At 36.4% G+C, this 22,317-nt stretch overlaps 1 protein-coding gene across 1 annotated transcript in view; it reads left to right on the forward strand.

Moving 5' to 3' along the window:
- The window catches only part of TMX4 (thioredoxin related transmembrane protein 4), a 131,847-nt gene that overhangs the window by 36,170 nt on the left and 73,360 nt on the right, over positions 1-22,317 (forward strand). The window contains exon 2 of the mRNA XM_056813909.1: positions 6,285-6,400. Coding sequence (XP_056669887.1) covers positions 6,285-6,400 — 116 coding nt within the window. The remainder of the gene's footprint in view (positions 1-6,284; positions 6,401-22,317) is intronic.

The raw sequence follows: 22,317 nt of genomic DNA on the forward strand, positions 1-22,317 counted from the left end.
TTAAGTTTCGCAACCTCGAGTCTCATACTAAGTTCAAGTCCTTTTGTATTGGTTTAGAAATTCATCAATCCTACCTGGATTGGTTTCTTTCGTTTGACCTGTGTGCTCTTTTGGCACTATTCAGGTTAAGTCTGTGCTTCTATGGCACTGTATAGCTGAAGTCTGAGCTCCTTTTTTGATCCCATTTCCTAGAATCAGCCACAAACATTAATCACAGTCCCATAACATTTATCAATAAATGACAGGTGTCCATAGTCTAAAGTTTTGGGTATGCATTAATATTGCAAGTATATATATTTTAACTTATATTAGAATAAAAAAATTATTATTGGTTGTACATACCTCAAGTATAAGAAATGAGAAAAGGGGAGGAAATCAAATATTCTAATCAAAAGGAAAGAAAAGCAATAATAAAAGTAAGGAAAAAAATTCAGGAATTCATTGTGTTCCTAAAAACAGTATCCACTTGTCTATGGATTATTATCTCCAATGCATGTTATAGGATACAGCCAGTTTCAATAGAAGATGACATGTGCTTCAAATGCAAAAAATGAGAGAAAAAAATCAAATACTTTATAGTACAAGTAGGGAAAAAAATGTTAAAAATGTGTATATTTCACAGTCACAGAGGCTACTGTGTTCAAAATCCATTTCTTCTTCTATCTTCCTTCTTCCTTCTTCTTTGCTACTATGTGGAGTAGAGAAAAAACTGAAAAGGGTTAATATCAACAAAAACAATAGAATCTAAAGGGCAGCACCCTCTGCCCCATGTGGAGGGGCAGTGGCACCGTTACTATTTTTTGGATGAGCTCCACTTAAATTATATTGTTGTTGGGTTATTTGGTCTGAGTTATTTTCCCAATTTCTGTTCCTATAATTTTTATTCCTAAAGTTGTGGTTTCTATTATCATTATTATAGTTATTTCTGTAGTTGTTATTTAAATTGCATATTATTTCTGATTGCCTTGAATAAATTTCTACACTCCATCATTCTGTGGCTCTTCTCACAGAATTGGCAGGTAATGGATCAATAGTTAGATTCTTGGAGAGGGTCTAGTGCCATTGGTTGAGTATCATGCCCTTTTTCCTTTTTATCAATCTTATCTCTTAAATATTTAAATTATTTCCTAATTGTCTCCATGAAATCATTAGTCTCTTCCTATTTTTATTTCTTTTTGAAACATATAGAGTAGTTTTTCTCAAATCATCAAGATCCATTTCAGGCCACCTTGGACAATGAGTTAAAATAATCCCTGATCACTTTGCAAGAGTTATTGACAAAGTATCTTCTAATTTGTCTTATGTAATTTTTTTTAGGAAGGTCAAAATCTAGGTATCGACCCCCAAACTCATTGAGCCTATCCATGAATCTGGAGGGTGTCTCATCAGCATTTTGCTTAATTTTTTCAAATTCTGTCCATTTATCCATGCTTTCAGGGCACTCTCTCATAGCAGTTAGAATGGTCTCCCTACAACGATATAGTTGTAAATAATGTTCAGAGTTGTTATAGCCCCATTTGGGATCTTGAGATGGCCAGTGTGCTGCATTGTGCCCCCAGGCTTTATTGACTATCACTACTTTGATGTAATAAAGCTACCAAAGCTACTAGCAGCCTCATGATTTAATTTTTAATATTACACCAGGAAAAACCCCTTAAAGGAGATAGAATTTCCATAGACTAGTGAAGGAAGCTACAGATTCCAAGAAGCAATTAGAGAGGAAACTAGCAGTCAGAAATTAAATAAGGAGAATATTGAAATAGTTGTGGAAGAAGTAAAAAGAATCTAAGTATTACAGTTGTTTTATGGGTAGAAGTCACATTTGAGAAATGTTATAGAACTGAAATTAATAGGACAATAGCAACTTATTTAATATGGGAAGAATGAAGGACAAGGAGAATAACTGAGAGACAATAAATCTGTGTGATTGGAAAGACTCCAGTTACCTCAACAGAATTAAGAAAGACTATTGCATTTTGGGAGAACAGATAATGAGTTCTGTTTGGACATGGTCATTTTGATAAATCTTCATGGGCCATTTAAAATTCATTGGCAGTCTGCTTTGAAAGTTCACCTAGAAAAAAATCCCCTGACCTCCCTTTGAGGTTGTGCTGGATAACACTAAGATGCACTCCTTGTGTACTTTGTCACCCAGCAGGTACAGCTCCTTTTGCCCTATGCATTGGCCACTGTCCTTGTAAATTTGGCAGTTCCTTAGCTCTGATATGTTTGACTTCTTTTCATAAATAGAATTGAAGAACATTTGCCCCAACTTCCTGAGCAAATGGATGGGCTCTCTGATGGCATTCTTGGCAAGAGGACAAGAAGCAGAATCTCACGGTCATGTTTATGCCTGGTGGTTCTTAAGGCAACAAATATTGTAGGGTGTGGTTTTCTGAGTTTATTTTTTCTTTCATTAGAGGTTTCAGTTTCCAGCACTTGCAAGTAAGTTCATTTAATCCCCAAAGTTTTTTTAGGAGTTGCTATATCCTACCTTCGATTCATGAAACTTATAGTACACTAAACACACTAGCTCTTTTTAAATGAATTTCTGTGATATGTTCCTCTTCTTATTATGTGAAATTAATTTTTAAAGTTTCAAACTTAAAAGTTTACACTTATTTCTATTGCTTTGTGTTTGTCATTCAAAGTTAATAATGTATGAACCATTAAAAAAGATAACAATGAATCATTAGAAGTAGAAAGTTCTAACATATCATTTAGATATTCTTTTTTTTTTTCAACCCTTACCTTCCTTCTTGGAGTCAATACTGTGTATTGGCTCCAAGGCAGAAGAGTGGTAAGGGCTAGGCAATGGGGGTCAAGTGACTTGCCCAGGGTCACACAGCTGGGAAATGTCTGAGGCCAGATTTGAACCTAGAACCTCCCATCTCTAGGCCTGGCTCTCAATCCACTGAGCTACCCAGCTGCCCCCTAGACATTCTTAAAATGTCATTATTTGAAAGTTAAATTTTAATTATTCCAAGACATTGAAGAATTTAATATTTTTCACTTTGTAAGGTTTTTACTGTCATCAGCCTATCCTGAAAGACCATCTCAATTTTTTCTAAAATGTTTACTTCTTTACTATTATGTTTTTCTAATGCATGCTGTTAAGTGAGAGTTTTTGTCCCTTAATGTACTTTTAAAAATATTTGTGAATATGGTTATCTTTTTCATTTAGTTTTATATGGTCCAGATATTTTTTCTTTTTTATCCAGACTGTTCTCTAAGTTCTCTTTTCTAACTTTATGTCCTCTATAAATGTGGTACATATATACTGTCTATTCCTTTCCAGCTCACTGATAAAAATGTTAGCTAGCATAGGGCCAAGAACAGATTGGTATAGTTCTCTGCTAGAGATTTCCTGCTAAGTTGACATTGAATCATATTTCTCTTCCCACCCCTCCCCCCCAGAAGATAGCATGAGAGCCTTTGTGAACAACTTCTCTAAAATGTACATAAATTATATCCATGACTTCTCGCTGACCTACCAGACTGGCAACTCTGTCAAAAATAGAAATAAGGCTAGTCTAGCAAGTTCTGTTCTTCATGAAGTCATGCTAGATTTATAGTCACAGCTTCCTTTTCTTTCTTTCTTTTTTTTTGAATTAATTTATTTAGTCAATTTAGAACATTATTCCTTGGTTATAAGAATCACATTATTTCCCTCCCTCCCCTCTCCCACCCTTCATGCAGCCGATGCGTAATTTCATTGGGTATTACATGTGTCCTTGATCAGAACCTACGTTCCACGTTGTTGGTGTTTGCATTAGGATGTTCATTTAGAGTCTACATCCCCAGCCATATCCCCTGGACCCATGTATTCAAGCAGTTGTTTTTCTTCTGTGTTTCTCTTCCCACAGTTTTTCCTCTGAATGTGGATAATGTTTTTTTTTTTTTCTCATAGATCCCTCCTGGTTGTTCATGATCACTGCATTGCCACTAATGGAGAAGTCCATTATATTCATTTGTACCACTGTGTATCAATCTCAGTGTACAATGTTTTCCTGGTTCTGCTCCTTTCGCTCTGCATCACTTCCTGGAGGTTGTTCCAGTCCCCATGGAATTCCTCCACTTTATCATTCCTTTGAACACAATGGTATTCCACCCACTAACATATACCCATATACCACAATGTGTTTAACCTTTCCTCAATTGAAGGTAACCCCTCATTTTCCAATTTTTTGCCACCACAGCTATGAATATTCTTGTATATGTCTTTTTCCTTATTATCTCTGGGGTACAAACCCAGCAGTGCTGTGGCTGAATCAAAGGGAAAACAGTCTTTTTATCACTCTTTGGGCATAGTTCCAAATTGCCCTCCAGAATGGTTTAATCAATTCACAACTCCACCAGCAATGCATTAATGTCCCAACTTTGCCACATCTCCTCTAGCATTCATTACTTCCCGTTACAGCTTCCTTTTCTAATGATGTTCTCATAATCTCTCTTTGATAATGTATTCTAGAATTTTGTCAGAAGTACAAGTCAATGCTTATTATACTGCATATATCTTATTTGTACATAGTTGTTTACATTTCTCTTTTCCAATAAATAGATTGCACCTTGGGATTAGAAACTATTTTTGCTTTTCTGTGAATCCTTAACACTTAGCATAGTGCCTGACATATACTAGGGAAATAATCAGTAGCTTTTCCTATGTGTCAAGCATTCTGCTAAATGCTAGGAATAGAAATAAACATAGTCTTTGACTTTAAGGATTAAGCATTCAAATAAGAAAAGAAAACACATAAAGGAAGCTGAAAAGGGAGAGGAGGATGAAGAAAGCTACCATTGGGTGGCATGGTAGAGAATGTTCAGAGTGCAACCTGGAGAGTACTGAGACCTAACTTAATAAATGCTTATCTGCTTAACCATTTTTTTTTTCAAAAGGAAGTTGATTTGTCCTGTAATTCTATAAGATCTCTTTAGTTCTCTGTGATCTTTTTTTAACTTACTTCTTTTTCTTTTTCTTTTTTTATTCCATTTGAATAAGTTTATTTAGTCAATTTAGAACACTATTCCTTAGTTACAATAATCACATTATTTCCCTCCTTCCTCTCCACCCACTCTTCCCACTGCCAATACACAATTTCATTGGGTATTAAATGTGTCCTTTGTCAGAACCCATTTCCATGTTGTTGTTTACACTAGGATGCTCATTTAGAGTCTACATCCCCAACAACATGCCTTCAACCCATGTATTCAAGCAGTTGTTTTTCTTTGGTGATTTTACTCCCACAGTGTTTCCTCTGAATGTGGATAGTGGTTTTTCTCGTAGGTTCCTCCGAGTTGTTCAGGGTCATTGAATTGCCACTCATGGAGAAGTCCATTACATTCGATTGTACCACATTGTATCAGTTTCTGTGTACAATGTTTTCCTCTCGCTCTGCATCCTCTCGCTCTGTATCACTTCCTTGAGGTTGTTCCAGTCTCCATGGAATTCCTCCACCGCAATTTGTTCAGCCATTCCCCAGTTGAAGGGCATCCCCTCATTTTCCAATTTTTTGCCACCACAAAGAGTGCAGCTATGAATATTCTTGTACATGTCTTTTTCCTTATTATCTCTTTTTCCTCCCTTTTTTTTTTAGTTTAAAACTTTCTTATTTTAGATTTGCAAGATCTTGAGCAAATACATTTTTTAAACCAGTTTTTGTGAGTTAGATACCATTTTTGACCAGGGTCCTGTCATGGTCTAGAAATATAAATCCCATTTTCAGGCAAACCTGGGTTGTGTCCTTTTGATCTACCCTTGTCTGGACTTGTAGGTGCAGTAATTACACACTTAAATAACCTTCTTTAGTTCAGGGGCAAATGAGTCAGGAATATATGCCACTCAGACATATTTGGTTTTCTTAGGATCATAAAATCTAGAGGGATGTCAGAGACTCTCTAGGCCAAACTCCTCATTTTAAAGATGAGCAAGGACATGCCTGGTGTAACAAAGGTAGTATGCATCAGAATTAAGATTTGAACACAGTACCTCTGACTGTGGAGTCATATCAGATAAATTTGGTTACTTATATACCATATTTTAACTGTGATAAAATCTTCATTGACCAAAGAAAGTATGATAAAGTTCTTTTCCCATAAACCTTGTCATGAGCAGATATTCTTTGGGACATAGACTGACAAACTGTTATTGTTTTTTACTTCTAAAAGGTTTGTTTTTATATTTCCCTTTCCTGTATATTATTTATAAATATAAATTGTCTTGCCTTTTTTATTTTTTCTCAAAGGTGCATTTTCATTGTATACTGATAAAATCTTCTTTTTTGTAGTTATGCCCCTTGGTGTCCAGCCTGCCTGCAGACTGAGTCAGAATGGGAGACTTTTGCTAAAAATGGTGAATTACTTGACGTCAGTGTGGGAAAAGTGGATGTCACTCAAGAACCAGGTACTTTGATGAATTTTGAATGGCATATTTTTAAAGAAATTACTCTCAATGAACAAGCTTTTAAATATTGTCAAGTTGACCAAAGTTTCCTGAGTATGTAAGAATAACATATAATTTAAGAAATAAGGCTATATTTTTATGTGATTTGTATTACCTCTAAAAGGTAATTTGGAATCTCTAAAGAAACTTTCTTTTTTACTTTTGAATTATATATTTTTATACTTATTAATTTCATTTCTTATTTCAATTTTGATCTTTTGGTACCTTTTGTTTGCTCTCTCCCACCCCTTCTTCCCTATTGTGTAAGATAGGTTTTTTCTACTTAACTGAGTATTGATGTTATTCCCACTTTGTACCAATTCCAATGAGAGTAAGGTTCAAACATTATCCACTACTCCTCATCTTTCTTTCTACTATATTGATTCTTTCCTGCTTTCTCATGTGAGATAAATTACCCCCAACCGACTCTCCTTTTCATGGTGTATTATTCTTTTTTATCCTTTGGTTTAAAAAAAAATCTCATTATATTCATATGTTCCTATTCATTGGCCTAATAGTGGTAAAAGTTTTAAATCTTCAGTACCTTAAGAATTCTAAGTACTTTGGGTATCTTAGGTACTTCAAGTATCATAGATATGTTAATTACCACCATGCTACTACTAATGTAATCAACTTAACCTTTTTGTTACCCTTGATTACTTTAAAGAATCCTAAGTATCACTTGTACCTTCTAGTTATCACTTACCCAAGCTGGGATATGGTTAGTTTAACCCTATGGATTTCCTTGAGTTTATGTTTTAATGCTTCTTTTGAATGTCAAATTTGAATACCAAATTTTCATATTAGCTCTAGCCATTTTGTCAGGAATTCCTGGAATTCTTATATTTCATTAAATGTCTGTTTCTTCCCCTGGAATATTATGCTCAGTTTTGCTGGGTAGGAGATTGTTGGGGATTTTTTTAAAAAGAAAGAATAGACATGGACTTCCTGATAGAACTATAATAGTTAAAAGGACTAGTTTGGGGAGTCTTCATTTAAAAATCCCAATTATTAATTCATTTGGCAATAAAAAATGTGCTACAAGTTAGACCTGAAATATATAATAAATCTCAGGAAGATTTTTCATTAAAACCATACTCACTTAACCAGCCTCTTTTTCCCTTTTATAATGGTCTTTGGATAGTAATTGTTTATGATATTTTGTTTTTTAAAAGGTGGAGGAAATTATGATTGTGTAGGGGACTGGTTGATCATGTATGATTTGGGTTTTATAAGTCCATGGTATCGTTATGTGTTAATGAGCATCTCAGTTTGGAGGTCATATTCTTACAATTATACTTATGCTAAGAATCTGTGTAAGAGAGGAAACTTAGACTCAGTCTGCCAGAGGAACAAGAAAAGCGGGAGAAGGGAAAAAGGAACAGAGAATTCCAGAGAAAGAACAGAGAAGAGCTGAGAAGATCCAAGCAGTTAACTTCACTTTTCTTTGGGAAGCCCTTCAGAAAGGTTGCTCTGAAAGCACCTCTGAGCCCTGGTCATCCTTCTGTGAATCTAGACCCCCTGAATCCAGCAGAAGACAACAGGAGTGGATAGGACTTTTGATATAAAGCTATCTACCCCAGGAAAATTTCCTCTCCATCCCTCCAAAACCATTCTTGAACTTCAAATCATAACTAGGACAATTAGAAGTCAGGACAGCTCTCACAATTGGCCCCAAAGAGTCAGGCAGGCAAAGCCTGACCCTGTAGGATTTGGGTAGAAGGGTTTCAATTGTTACGTTTTCGGGACTTCCTATTTTCCTCACTTTCCTAATATCTTAACCCTCAATCTCACTTAACTTACCCTTTGTATGTTCCTCAAAATAAATAACTGTTTCTATAGATCTAGTGCTTGCTCATAATATTCAGGGAGAGGGACCAGAAGTTTTGGGGAGAACTATATTTCCTCCCCTAAGGAGGAGGAAGCTGTTTAGTCCTTGGTGGACTTAAGCCCTGCCTCTGAAGAAAAGTAGTCAATAGCCCTGATGACAGCTAGTGTGGGTTTATTGAGGAAGGAGGTATTCTTTTGGGTAGAGGAGATAAGGAGATGGGAGGGGGTGAGAGGAAAATAGGTCTCCCTAAATTTTCTAAGTTATCCCTGTTGGTTGAAGATTTCAAGATATATTCAAATTCAGGAAACAAAGCCATCTTTCCCTAAGGGGAGATGTTAAGAGAAAATGCTGACAGGTTTCTTCTGGGCTAAACCGAGATGTCTTCTCAGCACCCAGACTTATGGATAAGCAGTGAATTGAGAGAGTTTGTCTTCCACCTTCTCATCCAACAGCCAGAGAAGGAAGTGAAGTTCAAGCAGTTGGGCTTTCTTAATTGTTCCCTTCAAGATTCCATTGGAACACAGTCTCTCTGCCGCCGCCCCCCCTCCAATAACTGGTGTTCCAAGAGTTTTGAGCATTTTGCTTTTTCTGCAAATCCATTTTGTATTGCCATATCATCAATTACATATATGAATCTGAATAAATATATAAATATGAATGAACATACACATTTATACATTTAAGTGTAAAGATACTACATAAATAAGTATATACATTACGTAATATGTATTATGTTATAAAAATAACCATATATAGGATTATCTCATTTTATGCAAACTCAATGCACACAAATTCAGGTAGAAGTGATTGGCAGTCAAAAAAGATGAAGGCAGAAAAATATGTAAAATAAAAAATTTAATTACATGTTAAATCTGTGGCATTTTCCCAAGTAGTATAAGATCTCACAGAAGTCTGACCAATCACACTTGCCCTCAGGGCAATTGTTTTGGCAAATCTAGGAAGTAGAGCTCAAGATATCAGTAGCAAAGAAGGGGTGGTGGCAAACGGCTGGTGGGATGCAGAAAGGCCAGGGTAAAAAGTGAGGCATGCTGTGGCACCTCAGTTCGGTTCCCTCCAAACAATATTGTAGCAAGAACCACAGCTGGGCTACATGGTCTGTGTTAGTTTCAACCATTATATATTTTTTGCACCATCTAAAAAGTTTTTCAAATATGAACATAGTTTACACTTTATAATATTTCCTAGGCTCATCAGAGCTACCAGCATTACTACTCTTTCATTTTGGGGACATTATTAGTAATTAAATAAAATTTATGAAACAAAGAGAAGCCCTGAGCTAGATAGGGCTTCTCTTCGTTTCATAAATTTTATTTAATTACTAACAATGGCCCCAAAAACATTGTAAAGTGTAAACTATGTTCATATTTGAAAAACTTATTAAATAATGGAGTTCACTATTATGTGTGTTTTTCACCAATACATGGTTATTCCTATTGTATAGTTTTATTATCTTTACATTTAAGTTATATTTGAAGCATTTAATCAGTGAGTATTGATTAAATACCTTCTCTGTGCCAGGCACTGAGCTATGTTGTGGGTATTCAGTTTTTCAGTTGCATATGACTCTTCCTGGCCCCTTATGTAGTCTTCTTGGCAAAGATAGTGGAGTGAATCAGTGGATTAAGGCAAACAGAGGTTAAGTGACTTGCCCAGAGTCACACACCTAGTAAGTGTCCCAGGTCAGATTTGAACTCAGGTCTTCCTGACTCTAGACTCAGTGCTCTATCCACAAAGGCATCTAGCTGCCTCTAAGGACTGAACTATGTACTAGAGATCAAAAGACCAAAAATAAATAATCCCCACTCTCCAGAGGTTTGCATGGAAAGCACCTGCCCATGGATACGAATGAAGGGACATTTTGACAGAATGGATTGTGAGATGTCCTCTGAGCCTAGGAGGTAAAGGCTCAGCTTTTTCCTTTGGCCCAGGCTGCCTGGGTCACTCTGGGCAAGTCTTTCACTCTATCTCTATTCCAGCCTCTATAAGATGATAAATTATAGGGGAAATGTTCATCCCCATTGGCAGAGGGAGTTCCTGCACCCAGAAGTGCCCTAAATAAATGAAACTGTCTGTCTGGTGGCTTTCCTGTACATAGGTAAATACAGAGGAAATAGAAGGTAGTTGAGGAGAGGGGACCGGACTGGCAGGTGTTGGGTCAGGAAAGGTCATCTCTAGAAGGCTATTGAGCTGCATCTTGCAGGAAGTGGAGGATTCTAGGAGGTTGGGGGAAAAAGGGGGTCTTTGTTGCATAAGAGAGGGCCTGAGTCCTGTGTGCAAGGGGCTGGGAAGGCTGTGGCAGCTGAGCCATAGGATGAAGAAAGGGCAGTACTATAGACCAGTAGGTCCTACTATAGGACCAGGTTGAGAAAGGGTAGTTTCTTTTTGATCCTAAGGGCAACAAGAAGCCACTGGAGTTTTTGAGTAGGTGAGTAAAATGATCAGCTCCACTATGGGAGGAAAATTACCCAAGTATACTTATGGAGAAGCCCCCCACAAGTAAGTTGCAGTTCCAAGCAAGAGGAGGTGAGTGCTTGAACCTAGAGACTCACTGGGGGAGGAGGCAGAAGGGGGCCTATGTGAAAGATGTGATGGTGGTACAGGTGCCAGGATTTTGCAGCTATCTGGAGATTAATCAAGGGTGCTGCCAAGTTTACAAAACAGAAGAATTCCATTGTTTCTTAATTTTGATCATCTTTTTGTTTTGTGAACCAGTTACTGTAGATTTTTAATTCCTAGCTACTTTTCCCTAGACATTCAGATCATTCTTTTTTCCCCCCATCCTTTTCTCTTCGTTGCCTCCAATTGTTTTGAGAATAAGACTTGATTTTAATGTTGGCTAAATAATACAAAAATATGCTTAAAGAATCTGTAATTCCATCTCTTTTGGCACACCCTCTATTGATGTACTTTGCATCTTTTCCATGTTAATTTTATAGTAGTTAAATAATAATAGCTAACACTCGTATAATAATAATAATAACAATAATAATTACATTTATACATGGCCTACTTTGTAATCAAGAACTATGCTAGATATTAAAAAAAAATTATTCTCACAATAAACCTGAGAGGTTGGTGCTATTATTACCCCCATTTTGTAAAAGAGGAAGCTGAAGCAAATGGTTAAGTGCTGGCCCAAGTTCCTCTAGTTATTAAATATCTGAGGTTGCATTCGTACTCAGATCTTCCTGGAATTCCAAGATCAGCACACTTTCTGTTGTACCACACAACTGCTTCTAGCATAAGAATATATGCTTTTAGCATATGAGATTTTGCAGATTGCAAAACTACACATGCATGCTCATTTGTATATGTATCCACACACACAATCTCATTTGATCCTGTAAGTTAGTTGCAGTTAGAATGTTCATTTATCAGAAAAGAAAACAGTGACCCAGAGAGGTTCAGTGATTTACCAAGGGTTCCATGGATTATAAGTGACTGAGCCAAAATTAAACTCAAGTCTTCTTGACTGGTTACATGTCCTACTACATTACTTAAAAATCTCCATTTCATTTGGCTTTGGCCCAAAACTATTTGCCAATTGATTATCAACTGCTGATGTGCCTATCTGATTTTATCTGACCATATCTTCAGAAAACGTTCACATAGTCTGTTTCCAAATCTTTTCCTACTTAGAATTTCTCAGAGGGGGCAGTTGGGTGGCTCAGTAGATTGAGAGCCAGCCCTAGAGACAGGAGGTCCTGAGTTCAAATATGACCACAAATACTTCCTAGCTGTGTGACCGTGGACATCACTTAACTCCTCTTGCCTTGCCCTTACTGCTCTTCTGCCTTGGAACCAACACACTGTATTGAGTCTAAGATGGAAGGTAAGGGTTTAAAAAAAAAGAATTTCTCAGAGACAGGCTCTTAAAAACATACACTTTGAGTTCTTGTTGTTATGACTGTGTTTTTAAGAGGCATCATACTAAAGAGTATGGCTTTTGGTGGAAAAACATTATAGAGATTAAAAATTATTGGTTTGCCTAGAATATATGAAAATTACAAATAATAATTATGGTCACCGATTCAAAGTATTATTACTCAAAGTCGAAATGACTCCAGTAGCCTTTATTTACAAAAGAGGTGGAAAGAGTAAAAGCAGAAAAATACAAAGAGTAGAGAAGACATTAGTCTATCTAACTAAATATTGCTCAAATCAGTCAGGACTTGTTGACCTTCAACTGGCATTAAACTCACTCCAAAAGACAGGAAGGGAAAACCAGCTATCCACTCACCCAAGCTCCCTCCAAGAGGCTGGTCAAGATGATGGCTCAAGCTAAAGGTGACTCCTAAAGCTGAATTTCTTTTTTTTTCTTTTTTAAAAAAATTATTTTTAGTCAATTTAGAACATTATTCCTTAGTTACAAGAATATATTCCTGAGGTCTACTTTCTTCCCTGAGGCAACCTTCTTCTTGAAGCTGACTTCCTTCTTGAAGTTGATTTCCCTAGCCCCAGAAATTCAGGGCCTTTTATAGTGGCTTCTTACCCCTTCCCCTCTTCACAAGGGCCAATAACAGCTTCAAAATTGCCCAGCACTGCCCAGGGGGAAGTATTTGTGGGAACCAGTTCTTACCTTCTGGAGAGGTGAATACTCATCAAAAGGGTTCACGGATTCCTGGCTGATTGAGGTGTGAATTCTCATTTCCTCGCTGATTGAGTTGAAAGGGTGGAGAGCTCCTCCACCTAGTAACTAAGTAGGGTGTTCAAGATTTTGTTGATTCAATTCAAAAGTAGACAAAGGAGAGTTAATCCTGTCTTCACAATCTTGTGAGGTACTAAGTAGGGGTACTTAAGTTATTATTAACCAAAGTGTTAACTCCAATTAGGCAAAGAGGATAATGAATTCCCTTGTTACAAGTTTAAATTCAGAATAGACATAGAGAACAAAGAATTCACTTTTCACCAATCCCCCCCAGTGTTCCTTTGGGAGATTAATCTCCCCAATGGATCATTTTGCATAATCAATTTATATCTCTAAAGATTTTCTAACTATAGGTTGTAATATTTATAGTGAAAATGGTGGGATATGAAGAACAGAGGATACTGAAGGTGTTGTAGCAGGGAAAGGAGGAGTTGAAGGGAGAGTGGGACTGTGGCTGCTGGTGGGGTAAAACACGAGATATGCCCCTTGCTGAGAGGCTATTTTTGAAAAATGGGGTTCCTGAGAAATGGGCTACTTATGATAGCCTGAGGGGATATCTTCTCTGTGGATTGATGTGGAAGATACCCCAGAGCAGGTAAGCACAGACCCTTCTGAGGGACAAGTCTCTCCCTAGACCAAGGTTGCCCAGCAGAGGTCTAATAAGGACAATAGTTTATAGTGGAATGGCTGACCTAAGGTTTAGCTCCTTCTATGTCCCCTGAAATGTTAGTCCTCTTATCTGACTGCGATATTCAAATAAAGATAAATTTTAATAACAAATTTGGATTGGGGAAGTAGCAGGGAAGAGGGAAGAGGGATTCCCTAGATGAGGTTTGAGTCTCTTTCAGCTTTTGAGCTGAGGCCAGGCCTCACAGGCCGGTGGAAGGTTTCTTTTATTCCTGTCTATGCTAATCTGTGCTAGTTTCCTTAAGTTCAAAGTCTTAGCAGTAGACAGCAAGATGAAGAAAAGTTCTGGCTTTCAGAGCTGATTGTGCCTGTGTCTTTAGGCTGACGCCCCTAAAGACCAGCCTTACAGTCCAAACTGCTTCCCTTAAGTCCTTTTGTTTGATGAACAGGATCACAGGGATCCAGGTAGAGCACACAGTTGGGAAATTCAAGAATAGAGGCACTTCTATCCAAAGACAAGGAGAGAGGCTCTTCTCCTTCCAGAGCCAGGAAGGTAGTCTGAGTCACAAGAACAATTGCCACTCCCAGTTGCCCCTTCCCCCACCAGCTGTCAGTCTTGCCAGTATCTTCTCTCTAACATTCCAACTGCTGTTGGTTCCAATTCAGTGGCAAAAAGTCCAGAACTTGCTTTAGTTTTCCTTTCTACAAGGTGCCCATAATATTGCACCTTCTAAGAGGAAACTACAATAATTAGAAGACAAAAATGGGGGGGGGGTGGGGAGAGAGAGAGAGAGAGAGAGAGAAAGAGAAACCAAAACAAATGTTTGCTAGGCGCATTGAGAAAAAGCCAGTTAGGGGGCAGTCCCCTTTGGCATAAGAGTATACATACAAAAAAAATTCATTTAAATCCCACACAATTCAAATCACCACATCCCAATGTTCACTGTGGATCTTCTGGTGCAGCTTATGGTCTGTGGATGTCTTCTCCAAACAGTTCACTTTCTGAATTCGGAGAGGTAGCATGTTTCTTAACCTAAAATTACTCTCAAAAGGAATTTAAACTTTGCAATTTAAAATAATAATAATTTATACATGCCCTCCCCCCCCCCCAACTCCCCTGAAGAGGGTGATTGAAAAACACAGGGATCACTTAGGGATGTATGGCTGAGTTATGAGGTGTATGAATCAATTTGCAAGAGAAATAATAATTGTCAAAAAATTCAAATAAAAAAAGATAATTTTTGGATGAAATATAGACTATCAAAAGTCTTATGTGTAAAAATTCAAAGTAAAGGAAAACTAAATCTATAACAGGTCCTTGAATCAGGGCCCACTTAAAATTATTTAAGCAATGATGCCTTTAAATCAGTAGCCAGGACTATAGAAAGTTGCCACATTATGAAAGATAGAATAGGGACTAGATTTTAGGAGCCAGGTAGGAGCCAAATTTGAGATACTTGGTAGAATGTAGAACAAGGAAGACCTGCCTTTAACACATGTTAAGCAGCCACAACCTCGAACCTCAAACATGATCAAGTCCTCTTGTCATGGCTCAAAATTTTCATCAACCCCATCTTTGCCCTTGTGCTCAATTGGCACTATGAGTTTAGCTTTGTGGGTCTTTGGCACCTTGCAATCGCTCTTTTTGTATTCTCTTGTCCTGGAATTAGACAGAATCATTAAGCAAAGTCCCATAAATTTTTTTAAAATAATCAGTGGCATTATTTTTATAGTCTCAAGCTTTTGTGTATGTGTTGACATTATAGCAAAATATTTTAAACTTGTATTACTTCAAAATCAAAAAAGCTAAAGAAAATCTTAATACTGGTGACGTGCTTCATATACAAAAGAAGAGAAAAAAACCGAAATAGTATATTGCACATGCAAGAAAAATATAATAAAAGAGTTTTAAAAATTAAAAAAATATAGCTTATAATCTTTGACACACTGTGTCAGCCATGTGAGTACATAATGATTTTCACAAACTAACAGTTTTTTAAAAAGAACAATAGTACAATAGGTAATGCATATTCAAAAAGTACCAAAATCCCCCAAATTCACAATAGCCCAATTAATTACAATAGCAAACAAACCCACTATCATATTTAATATGAGTCTGCTGTATGATATTTAAAGAAGCCTATGAACTTATGGATATTTGTCATAATTTTTACTGATGTAGCAAATCTTTCAACCTTGGCAAACATATTTTAAAACAAAGTAAAACTTATTTGGGTCTAGAACATCATCAAGAAAACTAAATATCATTCTGGTGGAAGTAAAATGAGCTGAAGAGTTATAAATGAGAGATGCTCCCTTTTTGGGAGCCATCCAGGGGCACCATGTCCTGGGATTAACTTCCCAGCTCCTTTGGTATGAGACTATGATGTCCCATCCATTCATATTTTTATAAATGTGGGAGGTGGGGATTATAATTGTATTTCACTTCAGCTACTAAAATGGACCTTACCTCCTGTAGAGGCAGGCAAAATGATCAGAGTTGTTGAAAAAAATCTAAAATCATGTCTAATGACCCCTTAAAATCAATTTGAGATATTTAGCTCATTAAATTTTCCAAAAGTTGTCATATAATTTTAACCAGTTTTGATGAAGTCCATCTATCCTCTATGTGACAATTTACAAAGTCAAAATAGAAAAAAGGCTGTTTCTATATGGGCTTATTCAATAATATTTGTTTAGTATAGTTATAGGGGAGAAGCAACAGAATATAACAGTAGTTAAAACCCAGTACATTAAAATGATTCAGTGTAACAGAATAGTATTGACTACATTAACATATGAACTTAAAACCAACAAGATTAAATCTTAAACATTACAATCAGCAAAATTCAATAAAATACAGATATTTATAAAACATTGGAGTCTGAAACGTCTTAAAAATATAACCTCCAGTCTCTTTAAAGTTCGTTTTGTTTTTTTTTTCCATTGAGATACCTTTTGTCAGTACTGACAAATATTCCACAGCAAGGGTGAACATGGGTTTTAGGAATCTCAAATTGGGCAGGCCCAAATGGTAAAGAGTTTCAGGGAGATGAATTTCTCTCCTGAATCTCAGGTAAGATAAATAATAGGATCAATGCACACAAAAAATATTCTTTGAAATAGGAAATGCATTGCTCTCTCATAGAATACACCATACTTGTAATTAACTTCCTGTTTAGAAAATCTCTTCATTTTCTTGGTTCACCCCCCTGAGGTCCCCTGTCACATGGAGGCTAATTGTTGCCTAAGGAAAGAACACCCCAGTTTTTACCAGTTTGTTTGTGATTCTGAAGACACAGGAGTAGCTGCTACCAGCAGCCTGGGTCCTGGGAGTGGCCTGGGGTGATCTGACTTGGAGGCCTGAGAGTTGCTGGGGCCAGGGCCAGGGCCAGGGCCAGGAGATCAATCTGGGTCAAGGAGGTCCAGAGCGGATGGCTGCAGGCCAGTGTGGGTGACTGGAGGTGGGAGCAGGCAAGCTGAATCAAGAGAGCTTGCGAGGGGGGCCGTGGCTTTAAAAAAATTATCTAGGCCATCTTAAAAAAAAATTGAGAAGTTCTCGACCAAGTGGTTGCCATTAACTGTAAAAATTAATTTAGTATCTAGTAATAAAAATAGTATATTTCATGAGGTTTATTTAGGATTATTAGAAATAAAGGAATAAAGAAGACACAAAATAATAACCACGTGCCCATGGCTGATTAGCCAATTCAGAATCCCCACGCTTAGCTTACTTACTACATATTTGCAATGGAATTGAAGAGAGAGAGGGAGGCATCACTGCCAGTTATATACCAGTTGTGATCTCGCCAACCTGGGGACTCAAGTGAGATTATAGGGAATTCTGGGAAATACCAAGGACTTCTGGGGATTGAAGTCTGGGGTTCAAAATCTCCATTTTTATAGGTTGTTCTTTTGATGCTAAAGTTCAAGGAGTTTTTTGATGTTTAGATACTTCTAGGACCCAGAATCAGCAATGGAAAATAACAAATTCTTCTGATAATTGAAAGCTTTCTAATGGAGTACCCTATTAAAATTTCCATTTAGTTAACTTTCTCCATTAGTTTTCTACTTTATTGGAGTTGCCTTACTATATCAATACTTTCATTGTTTTTAAGGGTAGAAGTCTATGTGTTGCTATATATGAAGTTTATAAAGGAAGAAATACAGCCTTTGATGGTGCTTATAATAGAATTGGGCCTACAATTTAAGCATTTGTCATGAAATTGTCTAACTTAATATATAAAAATCTTTTAGATATTTTAGAATAGAAAACAATGGAGGTACAAGATGTTTTTAAAGGATTCTAACAGGGAAAACACACTGGAAAAACAACTACAATTTATAATCTTAGGCTAAGAATAAAGTTCAATGACAATTCAGCTTGGGCATACGGAAATAGTTTTACTTCACTGAACTGTAGATCTGGGTACATTTCCTTTATGTAGCAAATACTGTGTATAACAGATGATGTTTCAATTAAGCTGATTTTTTGCAATTAATTTTAATGAGAACAGATTTGAATTTTCTCTTTTATACATATGAACTTGACTCCCAAGGACAAAAAATACCAGATGTTCTTTTATGGCATTATACATTTCTTACTCATCTTTAAAACTTAGAGGAGAAATTAAAATCTTGCCAAGGTCAGGGATCTGCATTGTATTTAGCAACTACCTCAGGAAGGAGAATTTGGTTTTTTACAATGAAATTCTCAGTCCATTCCTTAAGGTTCTTTATCACCAAAATTTCTAGGCAGACAAGGTTTGTGGTAATATGATATGTGGGAAAGAACCCAGAACTGAGGATTAGGGATCAGAAGACTGAATACCCCTTACCTACTCTGTCATTTCCTAGCGTCTTTGATAAGTTAATTTCTCTGCTTCAATTTCTTTGTCAAATGAGGGTAATAATGTATGCCTTCCCTAACTTACAGTGCCATTGTGAGGACTGGATGATGTGATAGAGATATAAAAAAATAATTTTCAGAGATAGCTACACTTTTCAAATTTAAGTTGGTGTCATTATTGTTATTAGGAACAATCAATAGAGATGACAATTCAACTATAACTTAGAGTCTCAAAGTGTTGCCTATAGTTGAGTGATGTACATATATTCACACAGCTGGTAATCTTTGGAAGAAGAAAAAGTGATTGTCAGGTATTGAAATTATGAAGGTCAAGGGAAGGGAAATATGGAAAGGCTTATAGAGAATAGAAAGTGGGAAGGACTCAGACTGGAGGAAGAAAAGGTCTTAATTTGAAAGTGAAGATTGTTTTGGGTTCATGGAAAAAAATCAAGAAGGAAAAGGACTCCATTTGACTCATCTTTATGATAAAGGGGCTAGAATCTGTGATCTCTAAGGTCCCCTCTGACTCTAAATCTGTGACCCCATGATCCTGATTTAAGCAAAAAAGCCTTGAAGAGGAGATGAGCTAAAGGAGAATGACTTGAGGAAGAAGGAGAGAAGATTAATAAAGTCAGCAAATAAAGAAGTATTCAAGGAGATGGGAGAGCAGAAGCAGAGGAAGGAGAGAAAAAGAGACTGAACAGATTGAGATTAGAAAAAAATAATTTACCTGAAAGAAAAGTACTTGAAGTGTATAGAAAGGACAGAAGAACACAATGTGAGTAAAATAAGGAGGATTAACTGATGGGAAAGGAAACTGGATTCAGATATCAAGATGTTAGCACCCTGGAGAAGGAGAATGATGATTTAGATCAGGGCAGCAGCTGTCCAGGCTCACTTTAAGACCAAGACAGCTAAGTCAGTCCCAGACACAATACAAACATGGGGCAGTACTACTTCCACTCCAAGAACTAAGGGAAGCTTTAGCATATGGACAAACTCAAAGGAAATAAATTACCCCCAAATGAGCAAAAGACAGAGAGAAAAAAACAACAACTAAAAATATCTCAACAAGACAGAGAGTACAGAAGAGTACAGCAATACAAAACAATGAGCAAAACAAGGCCAGAAGAGTACAACAATCCAAAAATGAAGGTGTGTGAAGTTTCAGGGGAAGGTGGGGGGAGATGTCAAGCTTAAAATGAACCCTTGGAAGAGCCCTGGAAAAGGATAGAAAAGCAAGAAACTTAGAGGAAGGATTGAAGAAGAGAATGATGGGAAAACTCAACAGCTTGGAATGAAGGCTTGTTGAAAAAAACAAATGGTTCTCTAGAAAAGTATCTCAATCAAGAAAATAGTTCTCTAGAAGAGGAGGCCTTAGGGAGGAAGATTATTCCCAAGGAATTAGAATTGGAGAAATTGAAACTGGCAGCTTCATGAGACAGCAAGATACAATGAGACAAATTGAAAAAAAATAGAAGAAAATTTGAAATCTCTCACTGAAAAACAACTGTCCTAGAAAATAGATCTGAAGAGATAATCTAAGAATCATTGGATTGCCTGAAAACTATGATCAAAGAAAGATCCTGGACACCATATTTAAAGAAATTATATGAAAAACTGCCATGATGCTCTTGAACAAGAAGAGAAAATAGGTGAAAAAAAAATCCACTTATCATTTCTTGAAAGAAATTCAAAATTAAAAAATCCCAGGACTACTATAGCCAAATCCCAAGTTAAGGAGAAAATACAAGCATCCAGAAAAGGGGAAAAAAAACAATTCAAATATTGCAGAATCACAATCAGGATTACACATTTTCTAGCAGCTTCTACATTAAAGGCCTGGAAGGCATGAACTATGATATTCTACAAGGCAAAGGATCTAGGCCTACAACCAAAAATCACTTACCTAGTGAAACTGAGCATAATACTCCAGGGGAAGAAATGGATATTTAATGAAATAGAAGAATTCCAGACATTTCCTGATGCAATGACCAGAGCTGAAAAGAAAATTTAGTGATCAAATTTGACTCTTAAAAGAAGAATTAAAAAAAAGAAACTGAGACTCAGAAGTTAAATTATTTTAAAATGGACTGATTACTATTAACCAGGGGAAATCTGACTCTACTAACCATCTCAGCAGAACTGGGCCTGTTCTTAAAGGTACTTCTTGAGTTGTATTGATTGAAATACAAGCTATCCAAGATGCAATTCTTGTTAGTTTTACTTTCTAAAAGGCTTTTTTTTGCAGAGAAAGAGAAATTGTGTCTACCCTCATTCAGCAGGGGTGGGAGTGGGGATAAATATATTGCAACTTCAAATTTTAAGATTAAACTTTCCCCCCTTAAAATCCAAAAATTATCTTGAAGTGCCAAAAAGGAGTACAGATTAATATTACATTTCCTCAATTCCTACCTTTGATTCATTGAAAGACACATTAGTCTCATATATAAGGATACCTAAATCTCCAAAGGTACTATACATTTCATGGATATATTTGGGAATTTCTTAACATATTGAAAATGATTGATAGCCACATTTGTCAAGGAGTCATTAGGGGTCATTCCCTCTTTTTGGCACAGGGGTTTTTAAATCAAAATAAAATATCAGCACATGAGGAACACCAAAGGTGATAAATGACCCAATCCCTATAGTTCTGATTATGTCCAAAGGCTCACTCAGTATCTCATGATGTAGTGTCTGATTTCTGGAAGGCATCTTTATTGACTAACCCCAAGTGCATGTATGTATGTATGCTTTCTATAACAAAACACAAATAAATCTTTTTAAAGGTACCTAATTATCTCTTGTATTCATTTTAAATTCCTACAGCTACAACTTCAAATAGAATAGTTTTTAAGAGTGGTTAATACTTTGAATTCTCAAAGAATTTACATATTTTGACATATCCGTTGACATATTTTGAGGTAAATAGTAAAGGGTATAGAATACATTATTAGAGTACTGACTAGAGAAATCAAATCTGCAAGGCATTCTCTTTCATCTTACCATAGTTGACATTTTTCCTAACTTAAATTTCAGAATCATTCTTTAAATGGGTTTACTGTTACATAATAATCTAGAGGATTGAATGAATTGATCTTGACAGTCCTATTGATTTGACTTACTATTTACTTAAAACCAGTATTTATTTTTGAGCTGGTAGTAAGATTATTTTAAATATAAAGTATGGATTTACTAATAATGTTACTATTACTTTGAAATTCTGTAGTCTTGGTGTTAATATTCTACAAACTTTGGCTTTTTATTATTTATTTATTTGTTTATTTGTTTATTTTTAAAACCCTTACCTTCCCTCTTGGAGTCAATACTGTGTATTGGCTCTTGCCCAGGGCCACACAGCTGGGAAGTATCTGAGGCCAGATTTGAACCCAGGACCTCCCATCTCTAGGCCTGACTCTCAATCCACTGGGTCACCCAGCTTCCCCCCCCCAAAAAAATTTTTTTTTGGCTTTTTAAAGATTATTGCCTTGATAGAAATATATAGAATATTAAGCAAACCTGCATACTAATCCTGTTCCATCCTGTTTCCTCCAGCACATTGTCTTCTCATCCCCACTCTGTAGGTTCAGTCTCCTTCTATCTACCAGTTGCTTCTCTACTGCTTGCAAACATGCCCCAAATCAGGAACTACATGAATATAATTACAAAACATTTTATAAAAATACATTCATATTTAAATAATTGGAGAATTGGTAGGCTGAGTTAATATTATTAAAATCATAATCCTACCTAAAATGAATCTACTTATTCAATGAAATCTCAATTAAGGTACCAAAAAATTATTTTGATTAAGCTAGAAAAAGTGGGGATGCCCACTATAATAGGTACCTAACTCTTCTCACTTAACTTTCCTCTCATTTTCCTAATTTTCTATAATC

The sequence above is a fragment of the Monodelphis domestica genome, chromosome 1, assembly GCF_027887165.1.
Source record: "Monodelphis domestica isolate mMonDom1 chromosome 1, mMonDom1.pri, whole genome shotgun sequence".
NCBI classification, from domain to species: Eukaryota; Metazoa; Chordata; class Mammalia; order Didelphimorphia; family Didelphidae; genus Monodelphis; species Monodelphis domestica.